The sequence below is a fragment of the Pagrus major genome, chromosome 14 (genome assembly GCF_040436345.1).
Source record: "Pagrus major chromosome 14, Pma_NU_1.0".
Classification (NCBI taxonomy): Eukaryota; Metazoa; Chordata; class Actinopteri; order Spariformes; family Sparidae; genus Pagrus; species Pagrus major.
In genome coordinates this window covers 5,382,508-5,396,375 of record NC_133228.1, presented here as the reverse complement: position 1 = coordinate 5,396,375, position 13,868 = coordinate 5,382,508, and the positions used below count along the sequence as shown (strand labels likewise).

Sequence of the window (13,868 nt, the reverse complement as noted above, 5' to 3'; positions counted from 1 at the left end):
CCCAATCAGTCCTGTGTATGTGTGTGTGTTGGCTGATGTGCGGGCGGACCGATGTGAAATGGATCCCCCCCCACCTCTCCCACTGTGAAAGTAAGATTAGTGACAAATTAATCCTCCTCCAGCGGCCCATAATCTTTTGCTGAGAGATGGCGGCAGATGTTATACGTGAATGCAGGCCTGTCCTGAGCATTTGCGGGAGCGGGCCTGTTGTTTACTCAGTGCCTTGTGTGTAATCAAATGCTGAGAAAATATAGTGCAGTGTAATACTTACTGACTGCAGTGCATGAGGTTCTGCAATAGGTTCGTTTAAAAGCTTGACTACTGCGTTGAATCAAACAACAAATCAGACGTCATGAGGTTTACCAAATTGGTATTTACTGCCCTTTGGGGTGTTGTATTTACTCTGCACAACCCTGTTTGTCTAACTCTTTTAAAACACATCAAATGAGGTCAGAGTCTGGATTTATCAAACTGTTAAAAGAGACTCTTTAAGTTAAAGATAGATTTTAAAAGAAATTCTTCTATTTTACGTACAAACAGCAGTTTCATATACAGCCAACACAGAGCAACATCAGCATTCTTATGTCAACATATCCTCATATACTTAACAACTGAATAGGTTGATTAACAATTCCAAAATCATACATCCACGTTCCCAAAACATGACTTTTGCAGCTTACCAGATCTTCGTACTGTTCGTACAGCGGCAATTCAATCTCAGGACACTTTCCAAATTGAGCAGGTCGAGGCCATACTCCTCGATCAATTTATTCACAGAGCCTCAACATTTCCCCAATGAGCAAGCACTTGGCAACAGTGGTGAGAAAAAAAATGCCTTCTAACAGGCAGAAACCTTGGAGCAGAACCGTACTCAATGGTGGGCGGAGATTTAGGCTTTGTTAGGTTTAGGCAACAAAACTGGTTGGGTTTAGGCACTTAAAGTATTTGGTTAGGTTTAGTCGACAAAACTATTTGGTTAGGTTTAAGCAACATGACTAATTGGTTAGGTTTAGGAAAAGATCGTGGTTTGATTTAAAATAGGTATGTTAAGTACCTATTCCTATTCCTTTTTCCAAAATAAGACCCACGCTTAAATAAACCAGGATGATCCTTTTAAGGGTACTTCTTCACTTTTATGAGAACTTTTTTAACTCCTAAGAGAATTCTCTTTATTCAGAACTGAATAGCTGCAGGTTATAATGAATGCAGGCCCTAGTAAACAAACAGGATGGCCACAACCCTCCTTATAGAAAGGACACAAAAGCAAAAGCTAATGAAAAGGATGGGTGATGTGCTGTGTAATACATGCAGTGCTATTCTGAGCTCTCTGATGTTTTTTACTGCTCATGATCTCCCCCGTCAGTTTCCAGTCTTGTTACTTGGCAGAGGCAGCTTTGGGTGGCATTCTCATTGTGGTGTCCTTTCAAAGCCAACAAAGGCATTATGTTGGATGTTTTAAGTGGATTGTGAAATCTGTCTGTTTCTGACCTTCTTGGGCACAACACAGCTTAATTTAGAGGAGCCGTGCTTTGGGAAGCAGCATGGGAGCATTACGTTTTTACTAGACGGCACATTAAGTGTTCCCTCAGGTTCTTAGTGGATGACAGAGAGGTCTGATTGTTATATTGAGCTGGAAGCTTCCCAGTTTCTCTCCACCTGCTTTTATAAGGACTGATAAATAGAGCAGGTGATGGTGACACAGAGGAGAAGGAGAGGCAGAGAGTTGTCAGTGTGACACTATCCTTGCTCAGTCTGATGAGAGTATAGTATGAAAGCTGAATAGTGTGTGTGCTGTGTTTCTGTGGTGTGTGTGTGCATGTGTGTGTGTGTGTGTGGAGCACACAGAGCGTCTCTTACCTTCAGGGGATATTCTGACTGGGCTGCTGGTATTTGGGCTGACAGGAGCACCGCTCAGAGCGTTACAGCCAGGGGAGGAGGGAGGGGCAATTAGGGGGAGGAGGAGGGGAGAATCGAGGCGAAGGGAGAGGGTAGTAAATGGAGTTCTTTAAAGTCATGTCTCAATAACTCAGAGGGCAGTCAAGAGCTCCTAGCAAATTTAGTCAATTTAGAAAAGGCTGAATTGGGAGTAAATGTTGGGAGTCAATGAAACGTCCTTTTTATTTTAACCATTGAGTTGACCAGCATGTTTGGGGATATGTTTGAGGAAAGCTTTGGTGGTTGCTGGTTGCCCTCTGCCAACATTGTGGACTTTGTGGCTGCAGTGATTCTTTTTGGAAGTGAAAGCTCTTAAATATCAACAATCATGTTTCTCTTCCAAAGACAGATTGTCTTGCATTATTGACTGCCTCCACTGGCTGTAACATAAAAAATGTACATTTTCTCCAGAATAAATGCAGAGGTTACTGTACTTTCAAAGCTGACAATCTGATTCTGCAACACTGGCCTCGTATTTATTGTAATACGTGAGCCTGTGTGCACATCATCATGAGTGTGAGTGTGTTTCTGTGTGTACAGTAGTGCACAGTATCTGTCAGCACTGAGGAAATGAGAAGGTTCGGCTTTCCCATGACCTTACCTGATTCCAGACCAGAGGAATCCAGCCAGCCGGTGCAGGTGAGAGGATGGTGAAGGGTAGCGGTTTCCATGGTTACGGCTCAGTTCCCACCAACCAATGAGCCAGGTGTTGGCGGGGGACTAAGGGTGACCTTATGTTCCCGGTGACTGGGTGGGCATACACTGGTTACACACCGTGCTCTTTTTTTTCCCAGCTGCATCGTAACTTTACCCAGTCCCTTCAGTGTGTGTGTGAACAGTCAGTTGAAAGCCGCAGGCAGACCAGCGACAGGAGAGACAGGATTATTGACAGATTAAACAAGTCCATGCCCATGTCTACTTGGGTATGATGTGTGTGTTTATGTATATACCTGGAGGCAGCAGAGCAGACCAAAGCACAGTGATAAGGCTTGTGTGGATGGATTTAATTTACACAATATGTCGGTCTGGGTGTGTGTGTGTGTGTGTGTGTGTGTGTGTGTGTGTGTGTGTGTGTGTGTGTGTGTGTGTGTGTTTATGGAGGGGAGGGAAGGGAAGGTAGGTACCATAGGAGGACAAAGGGATTTTTTATTACTTTTATTATCAGCATAAACCTACACAGAAATCAGTTTCACTTCGAAATTGGCTGAGAAACACCAAGAAAGTAGAAGAAAGCAGTTGCTTTCAATTGAAATGGTCGAATTTGTTGAACTTTGGTCGTCATGGGCAGGCAGTTGGATCAGGGCTGCTTAACACACATCTTCCACACTTAATTGAATGAAGAAGGGCTGAAAAGCATCTGAAAGGCTGAGATTAATAAAATTGCTAATGCTCCCTGTTATATTTTGCCAGAGCAGTAAAGTTCAATGATTCAGCTGATCCTTAAAATCAAACATTTAATTGAACAATGAATTCAAATTGCAGGCTAAATTGTATGCTTCCAGTGCTCCTTTACAATAAAAGCTTTAACCCTTTAACCCTAACCCATAAAGCGGGGAGGTGTCGCTAAATTACATTTACTGTGAAGCACCTGCAGCTATGTTGTGCGTTCAGAAATGCTTTAGAACTTGTTGCTTCTGTGACAGGTTACATCTTGTGTTGTGTTATATAAAGTTACCACAGGCCAGGATTCCCAGTTGAGTTGGTTTACTCTGATATAGACAAACAGTGCGGTCACTGAGCTGAGTACACCAAAATGGATCAGTTAATTCTGGGGCAGTATAACAACCATATCAATTACAACATAAAAATGTAAATGGTGATAGACAAACACTCTGCTCTGGAAGATGTATCTTCAGTGATGATAATACTAGAGCTATAGAAGAACTTGTGTTACCACACGCACAGTACAACAGATACAACAGATATGCAGATGTACAGTTGTATGAAAGTCTTTGTTCTGTATGTCTAAACGTTTTCATGAACATGCAATATACAGTACATTGTTACACTGATCAAATTATGAACAAAAATGAACAGTTAAAATGATACACGTAGTTTACATGACCTGTCACTAAAATGGGTAGGTTTTAACTGGGAAGAATGTAAGGTGCATCATTCTCTTGAAACAGTGTTTCTCAAAATGTCGGGGGAGCTGAGGTGTTCTGGGGGCATTAGTTTACACCAGAAATTCACGTTGGAACTTGCATCTACTTGCAAAGGGGGGCAACGTTCCCTCAAACGCTCCCACAAAATGTATTAATTGTCTTTATTGGGTGCTGCAGTATTTGCTGTATTGGCAGCAGAGACTGTTTAAAGTGGTTAAAAGTGAAATAATTACATGAATGCATTTTTAGAGGTGAGAGGCTATGACTTTGTTCAGCCTATAGCAAAGCCTCCCTTTTCAGCCCACTAATTCTATCTTGACCATCCCTCATGGGAAGGACAGATGACTGGAAGTATTGAATGTGTTGGTGTTCACACTCAGCACAGGCCAGCTTTCAACCTGATTTATTCTGGCATCCGTCGTCATTAGCAGCAGGCTCACTGGTGCTAGCAGATAAATATCACCACAGCTCTGTGACCCATCAGTGCCGCATGGCGCAGTCACACACACACACACGCACCAGAGCTGAATCTTCATTACCTTGAGCTCCACCTTAAGCCCGTGTCCACAGAAATCAGTTGACACCACTGCTCTGCTGATTCAGCCTGCTGCTAGTGAAACCGTGTGTGCGCAAGCTTTGTGTTGTTGCTTTTCTGTGTGAGCAAGCCTAAAAAGCAAATATTCCATGATTGCATTATTGCACTGAAAGCCCACTTCCTCTGAGAAAGCAGTAATTGCCTGTTTACATTGTCCACAGTAGGACTTGTGTTCAACTGCATTATTATGGACCAGCTTCAGGTTATCAATCACGCTGTGTGTGTGTGTGTGCGTGCGTGTGTGTGTGTGTGTGTGTGTGTGTGTGTGTGTGTGTGTGTGTGTGTGTGTGTGTGTGTGTGTGTGTGTGTTCTGACGGTGTAAAGGCATCCCTCGCCTCCCTCTATCCTCCCCTCTGTGTTTGAAGGTCATGGCCGTCTGTTGAGGCTCGTTACACTAACAAGCGCTCAGCTCACTCCCCAGGGATCTGTCAGTGGATCTGGTTGGAGCCAATAGAGGGATTACAGTTCACATACAGGGATACTGGGTATATTTGTGGTCAGCGTATTTTAATTTTCAACCAGTATTTTTAAAAAATCAAGAGCCTGCTGTGAAATGTGAATCCTTTTCTTTGCTTTGATGTTCCTTTGACATGTATGATTAGAGTAAGATCAGACAAACCCTTACTGATGTTTGAAGGGATGTTTGGCCACTGAGGCAGCACAGAAAATATTCAATAAGATAAGATGACAGTGACAGTGACAGACAACATCCTCATTATGCTCATATTGAGTGTGTGCTGACTGGAAAGCAGAGACAGATTTACATGTTTGCTGTCAACAGATTTGTGAATTTACAGTTCAGCGCATGAGCAGGTGTGTAGATGAGCAAAAGTGGATTCTGACATTATCAGCTTTCCGCAGCAGATGTGCAAATTTGCATCCTGTACTACTCCCACTGCACACTGCAAATAGAGGCAAACATATAGACAGAACTGGTTCCACTTGTGCAAATGTATATAATAACCTACTGATTATGAAACAATGGGCTCCTGGGCACAGGCATGTGAAAGCCAGTAATTTGGGGCTGTATTTCTTTTTTAAATATCTGTTCAAGTACAAAATTTGATCATGGCTCATAGTATGTTGAACAGCAGTCAACATCTGTGTTGTGTGATTGGCTATATTGTTTAATAAAGTGATGACAGAGAAGGTTAGGAGCAACAAAAGGTTGTTTTATTACTTATTTTTAAGTACAGCTACAAAGAACCTTTTACTTATAAATGAGCTGCAAATGTATTTAAATGTATTGCATTTATGCACGTGTACAAAGTAGGCAAATCAGCTCTAAACTATATTAATAATGTGGCTGCTGAAGAACAGACACTTACAGTTTATGTTACACGGAGCCTTGACCTCATATCCATGAGATAATGTCAATATGTAAATATAAGTAATATATCACTGTAAACCCAGATTTAGTATTAATTAAACTTTAACGTGGTCATTAATTATTCTTTTTGTTTTTTGAAAAGAACCTCTCCCATTGCTAAATCACAATTAGTTGTTTGCACTTCCATATGAAATATGCAGTACAATTATCATGTTGCTTTGGATTAGGATGCTATATCTACTGCCCTCCACTCAGTCTTCACACTCCCAGAGAATAAGAACAGCTACATCAGGATGCTGTTTGTTGACTTCAGCTCAGCATTCAACATAATCTCACCCATGAAGTGGATTGAAAAACTAAACACTCTGTGCTTGACTACAACACTCTACAATTGGATATTGGACTTCCTCACAAGCAGACCCCAGAGAGTTAGGATTTGCAGTCACACTTCCCTTATGTTGGTGCTCAACACCTGAGCTCCCCAGGGCTGTGTGCTCAGCCCCCTCCTGTTCACACTGTACTTCATGACTGCACTCCCTGAACATCAAGAGAACTCTATTGTCAAGTATGCAGACGACAACATCATCATTAGCCATTTTATAAACAACGTTGAAAGCTCATATCCGGAGGAAATCTCGCAGAGTGGTGCACAGAGACAATCTACTGCTCTACGTCAGCAAAAACCAAGGAGCTGATTGTTGAGATCAGAAAGAAGGAGGCAAAGACACACCCCTGTATACATCACTGTTGCTGAGGTGGAGCAGGTGAACAGTTTTGGGAATGCCAGGACCGAAGGTTTCCCAGCACAACATTGCATTGTAACAAGATGATCCATTTCTGATTTTTGATCAAGTGATTCACATCACCTGTCAGTGGTTTTAATGTTGTGGCTGATCGGTGTAACTGCCCACAGTACTCTGGGATGATTATCTTGGGAGTTGTAGTTTAATTGTTTGTTTTTTTAATCTTAAGAAACTACAAGGAACTTTTAACTGGTTATGAAACAGTATGAGGAAAGAAGCTGCTCTGTAGTCTGGTGGTACTGCACTAAAACAAGCTAATGTGTGTACAGTAAATGCTGCTTCACAGCCCTCCTCACGCTGCCGGTAATACATTTCTGATGATAAAATACTGACTACTGGTGTAAAAACGCTGCCAATCAAGTTATTGAATAATTGGTTCTGAACTGCTCAAAACACTAAGGTTGCTAATCATATATGCTTTATATGCTATCATAAAAAAGCAGAATTTGTTGCTAACATGGTTGTATAATCTAAACTACTTGTGATGTGAATGGCAAACATGCACTGTTGAGAAGGTTTCCTGATGGAGATACACTGTACAAAATGTATCCAGTGTACTGGTACATCATTTGTTATTCTCATCATCAGCTTTCCTGATGGCAGTAACACATGTTCATCCATGAACATGAGGCAGATGACATGTGGAATAAACTGCATTAAATCCTTGGCTTTCTCGTTAGCGCTTCATTTTCTTTCCTGTCGATCCTCTGCCGTCCTTCAGCGCTTTTCCATCCAGAGTAATTGGAGAGAGCGTGTTGGCGGGGGCGAAGTGTTGCGCTGGCTGCTCCCACTGAGCCGCTGCCAGCAGCTACTGCTCTGTATCGAGTTGTGTAAAGAGCTGAGATCCAGCCAAACAAACGCTGAACTGTGGCTTCGCCCTTGGCATATAGTCACTGCTCTCATTATTTATCCCTGTAGCTTTCTACTGTACCTCCTTCTCACAGCAGTTGGTCGCTAAAGGGATGGCACCCAAAGTGGCGTCCTTGAGGAGAGGTCCAGGGGAACGGCAGCAAGACAAAGTATAGTTAGATTTCACTCTTGCATCAACCACAGAACTGCAGAGCTCTGGATCATCAGCCTTTTCTTTCCACAGTTAGTGAAAGGCGATAAAAATCTTCTCAGGGTCTTTAGCCAAAAACCCTAACATTTTCCAGTTAGTCCCAACGATTGTGGTTTTAGTCCTACCGATTCCTCGTGCGGATACGGATACAGACAGTGATGTGCTTGCTCATGTTAAGTCTTAACTGATCCCTATGACCTGACTTGTATTCCCAGTTATTCTGTTTTGACGGGTTGGATTGGGTAAAAGGTCTTTAAATTCCTAAGTGGTGTCTCCTCTCTGTTTTTTCAGTCATGCGGAGGAATCCCTTCGTGGTGGACAGCTGCTGTAGGAAAGGGTCCCGCAACGCCCTGCAGGAGCTCTACAACCCCACACAGGTAGGAGGCTAACTGTCCTCTCTTTATGTATCTCTGTCTGTCTCTCTTGAGCCTCATCTGTTCCTACAGTATGTGTACTCTCCTCCTGACCCAACAAGGCCCTCTGAGGTGCTGACGTAGTCAGCTTGATTTTAGCATTTTTAGTGGATAGTTGCTCAGTCCCTACAGACTGTGACGTGTGCGTCAGTGCCCAGATGACAACCTGGAATCAGCAATCCTTCACATTGACTGCTCCATGAAAACTCCAGGGGACAGAATTAGCATAATGGCCGCCCATCTTCTGTGCGATAGGCAAAAAAGCTTTACAGGCCTGAGGCGACAAAGCCATCTTCAGGCAATCCAGGAATGAGAACAGACAATAATGGGCAGAAAAGGACTGGGTTTCCTGAAGTCTGACAACTTACCTCTCTCAAGGGTGGAGAGGGAAGAAGAAGCTACTAAAGTAAAGTGTTTTGCATCAGCAGGTATTATCCCTCATCTGTCTCCATGAATAGCAGGACTATTATTGCTCTGTCAGTGTCTGTTTCAGCCAGTGAGTCCTCACTTCATTTAGTATTTCACAATTTAGATATAAAAACTTAACGAGATGGCAGCCATCTGAGAACATGACACCTGCTATAACTACATGACTGCCGGAATGAAATTAAAGCATATTACGGGTTGCGGTTTTAATGGCTTTTCTGCTTTATTGGGCAGTTTACTATGAGGAGAGACAGAGGGACCATGGTAGAATGGGATGAAGATGGTGACAAAGGTCTCAACCTGCTGAGCTTGCAGGACAACCCAATGTTAATGGTTACTGTTAAAGCTGCACCAGGCAAGAAAAAAAAGACAAAAACATATTAACATTTTTACAGGTCATTAACAATACAGATTTGCTATAGTTGACCAAACTTCTTGAAAATATTCTCAGTAATCTTAAATAACTGTATTTTGATTTCACAAAATTAAGCCCATTAACTACAAACCTTGGGTATTTTATGTAGTCATTACTGCTGACCACTTTCCAAAGCATATGATATACGTTTTTGGATGATTTCCTACCCTAAAGGCAGTCATTAGTTTTAAGGGAAAAAAATAAGCTTTTTGGCAGCCTAATCGATGTGGCTGCCAAAAAGTATTTCATTCATATAAGCTATACTGTATAAGGAAATCAAATTTGGAAGGGAAAGAGCAAATGTTGTGAAAAGGGTTGTGCTTACTGACTCACTACTAACCTCAAAGCCCCTGTGTGTAGAATCTGTTTGTCATTACAGCTTTTCATTACAGTTTTTGCTTTCTAGAAAAATGAGACAATCACAGTCGCAACTGATGCGTTCTGTGTGTGGTCTAAGCCTTTCTCAGTACAAGGGGGTGAAAATACAGTTTGGATTGCATGCATTTTAATTAGCCTTGCTTAAAGCTGCAGAAACACATTTATCAGAACAAAAATTTGTACGCAAAAGCCAACAGTTAGCCCACCAGTAATGTCTGTAAGAATCCCTCACTGCATAAGAAGACAGCATGAGTGCAGCACTATGACACATGTTGTAGTCATTTAAAGCAGCATTATGTAGAAATTCAGATTTAGTATGATGTGGCTCCCCCCGACATTTTTGAGTGCAAGACAACTGTCGTAAATACAAGATAGTTACAGATTTCTGTAACAATTTGTCAGATATAATGTAACGTTATGGGCCAACTACAAACAAAACTCGGCAGTCAAATTTTGCACAAGCGCTGCACACAACTCAGAACAGTATCAGCCCGCCAAGCTAACATAACCTGAACCAGAGACAATAACGCCTGGCTATAACATGCTAATGGTTAAACCCCAGAAATGAGCTGACTTGGCTTATGATCAAAAACTAGCGAGTTGCCAACCTCGCAACACACAACCAAACATCGAGCAAGTGAAACAGGACATATAACTTCAAAGGACAGCTAACATTACTTACTATTCAACAAGTCCAGCTCTTTTCTGAGCGAAGCTATCACCAACAACTGAAAGCTACTCTGAGACTCTTATCTCTTGCCTCTCACTCGGTCACTGCCTGTTTTTCTCTTCTTGTTCCCTCCATCAGTGTCCTCTTTGGTCTCTTCACCTCTGTCATAAAGAGGGTGCTGAGCCCGGTTCAATATTTTTTTAAGGTAAAGAGTTACATAGTGTTGCGTTAACCAGTAAGTTGATAAGGTCTTGTAAGCTCTTTACAATGGACAGTTGGGGTTTTAATTTTACTATTCACCTTCATTCTGCTTTCCAGATAAATTTGACTACCTAGGGTTAAGTTTTACTGTGTCTGACTGTCAGAATTGTTGGCCCTTTGGACCTATCTTTAGTGATATTGCCTCATCTCAGCACTTACTTTGCTGAGTATAACATTGCTATGACCAACGGAGCCGTGAAAAACTCAAACCACAAGGTTTTAAATTTTCGGGCTAAGGAGATAAAAACTCAACTTGTCATAGACTGTAAAAAAAAAAAAAAAATAATAATAATACTAATAATAATAATAATAATAATTCTATCTGGCACAGACCTCCAAGTGTCCTTAAACGCATCACTGAAGAGAATATCCAAAACAGTACCTGCTTGCAATGATAATGTAATTCTGCCAAAAAGCAAGGCGCCGTACTGTTCACTGTGATGGATTACCAATCTCAAGCAAGTGAGCTGAAACCAATGGGTGCCTTGAAGGTAGAAAATCAATTCTACAACCTTAAAAGGGTTGGCAAGGATGAAAAGTATACACAATGTGTAGTTTATGGGCTACATCATGCAAAACCACATTTTCCCTAAATGGACATTTTGGAACATTGTTGAGGGAAGACTATATATATATATTTTGCAGAAGCTGAAAAACAATTATTTGGTTGGTGTGTGTGTTGTGTCTGAGGACAGAGTATCAGTAGTGTGGTGCTGTAGCTGAGGGGAAGACAGGAGGACACTGCTGGGGGAGATGCTATCATGGTGACAGATTGGATAGTTTCTGCTCTTCTTCTGTTGTCCCATCACTGTCATCCTCACTATCTATCACACTGTCTGTCTCCCTCTTTCTTCTGCAACCAACCCCAACGTGCCTCCTCACATCTCCAACCGTTCCTTTATTCCCTCTGCTCTGCCTCTTCTGTCCTTTGCTGTCTCCACGTCACTTTCCCCCTGTCTCACATTTTCTCTTTTCATTTCCTTTTCTGTATCGACCATTTAGCACCGGGCACCTTTTAAATGTATACGGGAGGCTTTAAGTGGTTTTCTGGGATGCTAAGAATAGACCAGGTGCACGTGGACCCACCATAGGTTAATTTGCTGTGGCGGATTTTTCCACACGTCCTCACTCATGTGAAGTCCCATTGATATGTTTCTGTGTGCACAGGGGGGTGTTACTGCAGCTAGAGTAAACTTTAGCAGGGTGTTTGGGGTCAGTGGTCAAGACAGAGCTGTTGCTGTGTGTGTGTGTGTGTGTGTGTGTGTGTGTGTATGTGTGTATGTGTGTGTGGGGGGGGGGTGCGTGTGTGTGTGTGTGTGTGTGTGTGTGTGTGTGTTGTTCCTGTCGCACTGTCCTTGTAGACAGTAGACTGTTTGAATTATAGACCTTCAGAGTGAGGACATTCTTGCCATATTTTAGAGGACATTTTCGCTTCTTCGCTGGTTGACTTTAGCTTTGCAGTATTTGCAAAAATGGCCTGTTTGGCGGCAAGTTTGCAAAAGAACCAAAGCTCCTGTATCACACATCCTTCGCTGTATTCAAAGACCAGAAAGATAAACTGTTGTTTTACCGAGAAACCTTATTCAACAAAAAAACAAACTCCTTTTACTCAAAGATATAATATGTGACATTTCGCAATAAAATGTAAATTTTATAGTAACACCATTGTTATGAATTTGGTTGAGGTGTGTACTTAGATTATCCCAAATGCTTCCAACAATGTTCAAACCCAAAGAATTTACTCAAGGTAATGGTGCGTTTCATTTGGTGGCCCAACGCTATACTTCTGGAAGAGAGTCAGAGAGCGAGGAAAGAAGTTGGTGAACAAGAATATATATATAATAAGAATATAACATAAAACTTCTATACATTACCTCATTCATGTACATGTTGAGCCTCTCAATGAACTCAGAACTAAACAGAGACTCCCATTCTCTCTCCAACAATGGAGGTCGCCTCCGCGGATCTTCACTGCAGTCAGGCAGGAGTGAAAATTATCCACTTTTCAAACCCAACAGTTAAGAAGTAATCAAGACTTTAATTCAAGGCCTGAAGGTACAGTAGGCAGGGAGCAACACAGTGTCTTTAAGGCTTTCAGAGGTTCACAGAGATCCTCTTCTGTGCTATTTTTACCTATGGTGTGTTTGGAGTGCATTCCAGTAAACCTGAACTCTGTGTCCTTGGGGCTTACACTGGTTTCATTAATCAAAATTAAAATCAGAGTGAGTTGATTTGCCAAATGCAGCAACGCTCCAGAGGAAATGATTTGATGTGGCCACACACATGGCCAGATATCATCTAAATACAGGGAAGGAAACACAGTAATAATCTTTCCTCCTCATGGAAATATTTTTTTCTTCCTACCAGTAATCACAGGCTGGCTCACAGGGGCATGTAGACACCATTATTACCGAGCCAGAGCCTGGCTCACAGTTAAATGCTGATTCAGAAAAGGCTGGTGAGAAGGATGTGCGCATTTGTGCACGGTCTTGCTCTTGGTTTGAATCAGGGATGAATGACTCAAAACTAACACTAATGGGAGGTTGTAATGGAAGTATGTATTTATAGTCTGTGTGTGTCTGTTGTAAGGTATCTGTGTTTAAGAGGATCAAATGTTCTCACAAGGATAGAGAGCAGAGGAAAATCCACCAAAGTAAAAGCCTTTGATGATTTGTATTTTAAGGTTAAAGGTTTCTGTAAGAGTTTAAAGTGTGAGACTGAAAATCGTACACACCTAATCTTAATCCAAGAGAAGAGGAATTACACAACACTGAAGAATCAGTAATTCACAATGATTTACTGAAAGTGACATTGGGCATGGAAATGTACAGAAGCCCCAATAATAGTAATAATAATAATAATAATAATAATAATAATAATAATAATAATAATAATAATAATGATAATAATAATAATGGTGATGTTGGTGATAATACGAGTCAAGCAGGATCACAGCAGCAGGACCAACCATGATCCATGGGAACCTGCGAGATGAGAAAGCACCGAGACTCCGGGGAAGAAGCCAAGTCAGTATCATGCATTAATGAGACATGAATGTGTACAGATAAAGAGGAAGAGAGAGAAGCTCAGTGCATCATGGGAAGTCCCCCAGCAGTCTAAGCCTATAGCTTATCACCCTAACCCATGACTAATTTTGGTATGCAATGAGGATTCATTGTGAAAATGTACAAACTGAGATCGATCTGATGAATATGACTTAAACTGACTCAGTGCAGTTCCTCTACTGCCAATCAAATGTTCCATTCTTTGTAATAGAATGTGATGGTCAATGGTGTCAAATGCAGCACTAAGATCTAACAGTAGCACAGCGACAAGTCCTTCATCAGATGCAATTGGAAGGTCATTTGCAACTTTAACCAGTGGTTTTTCACTGCCATGATGCACTCTAAGGAAAAGGAAAGGTGGGACATGGGTTAGATATAGGGACATACTGATCATGTAGAGTAGAGAGGTGCT

The 13,868-nt window shown here is 41.7% G+C and overlaps 1 protein-coding gene across 2 annotated transcripts in view; it reads left to right on the top strand.

Annotated features, from left to right (window-relative positions):
• chst11 (carbohydrate (chondroitin 4) sulfotransferase 11) overlaps positions 1–13,868 on the top strand; it is an 86,177-nt gene that overhangs the window by 55,188 nt on the left and 17,121 nt on the right. For both annotated transcript variants that reach the window (XM_073480977.1, XM_073480976.1), the window contains exon 2: positions 8,120–8,205. In XM_073480977.1, the coding sequence (XP_073337078.1) occupies positions 8,120–8,205 (86 nt within the window). The remainder of the gene's footprint in view (positions 1–8,119; positions 8,206–13,868) is intronic.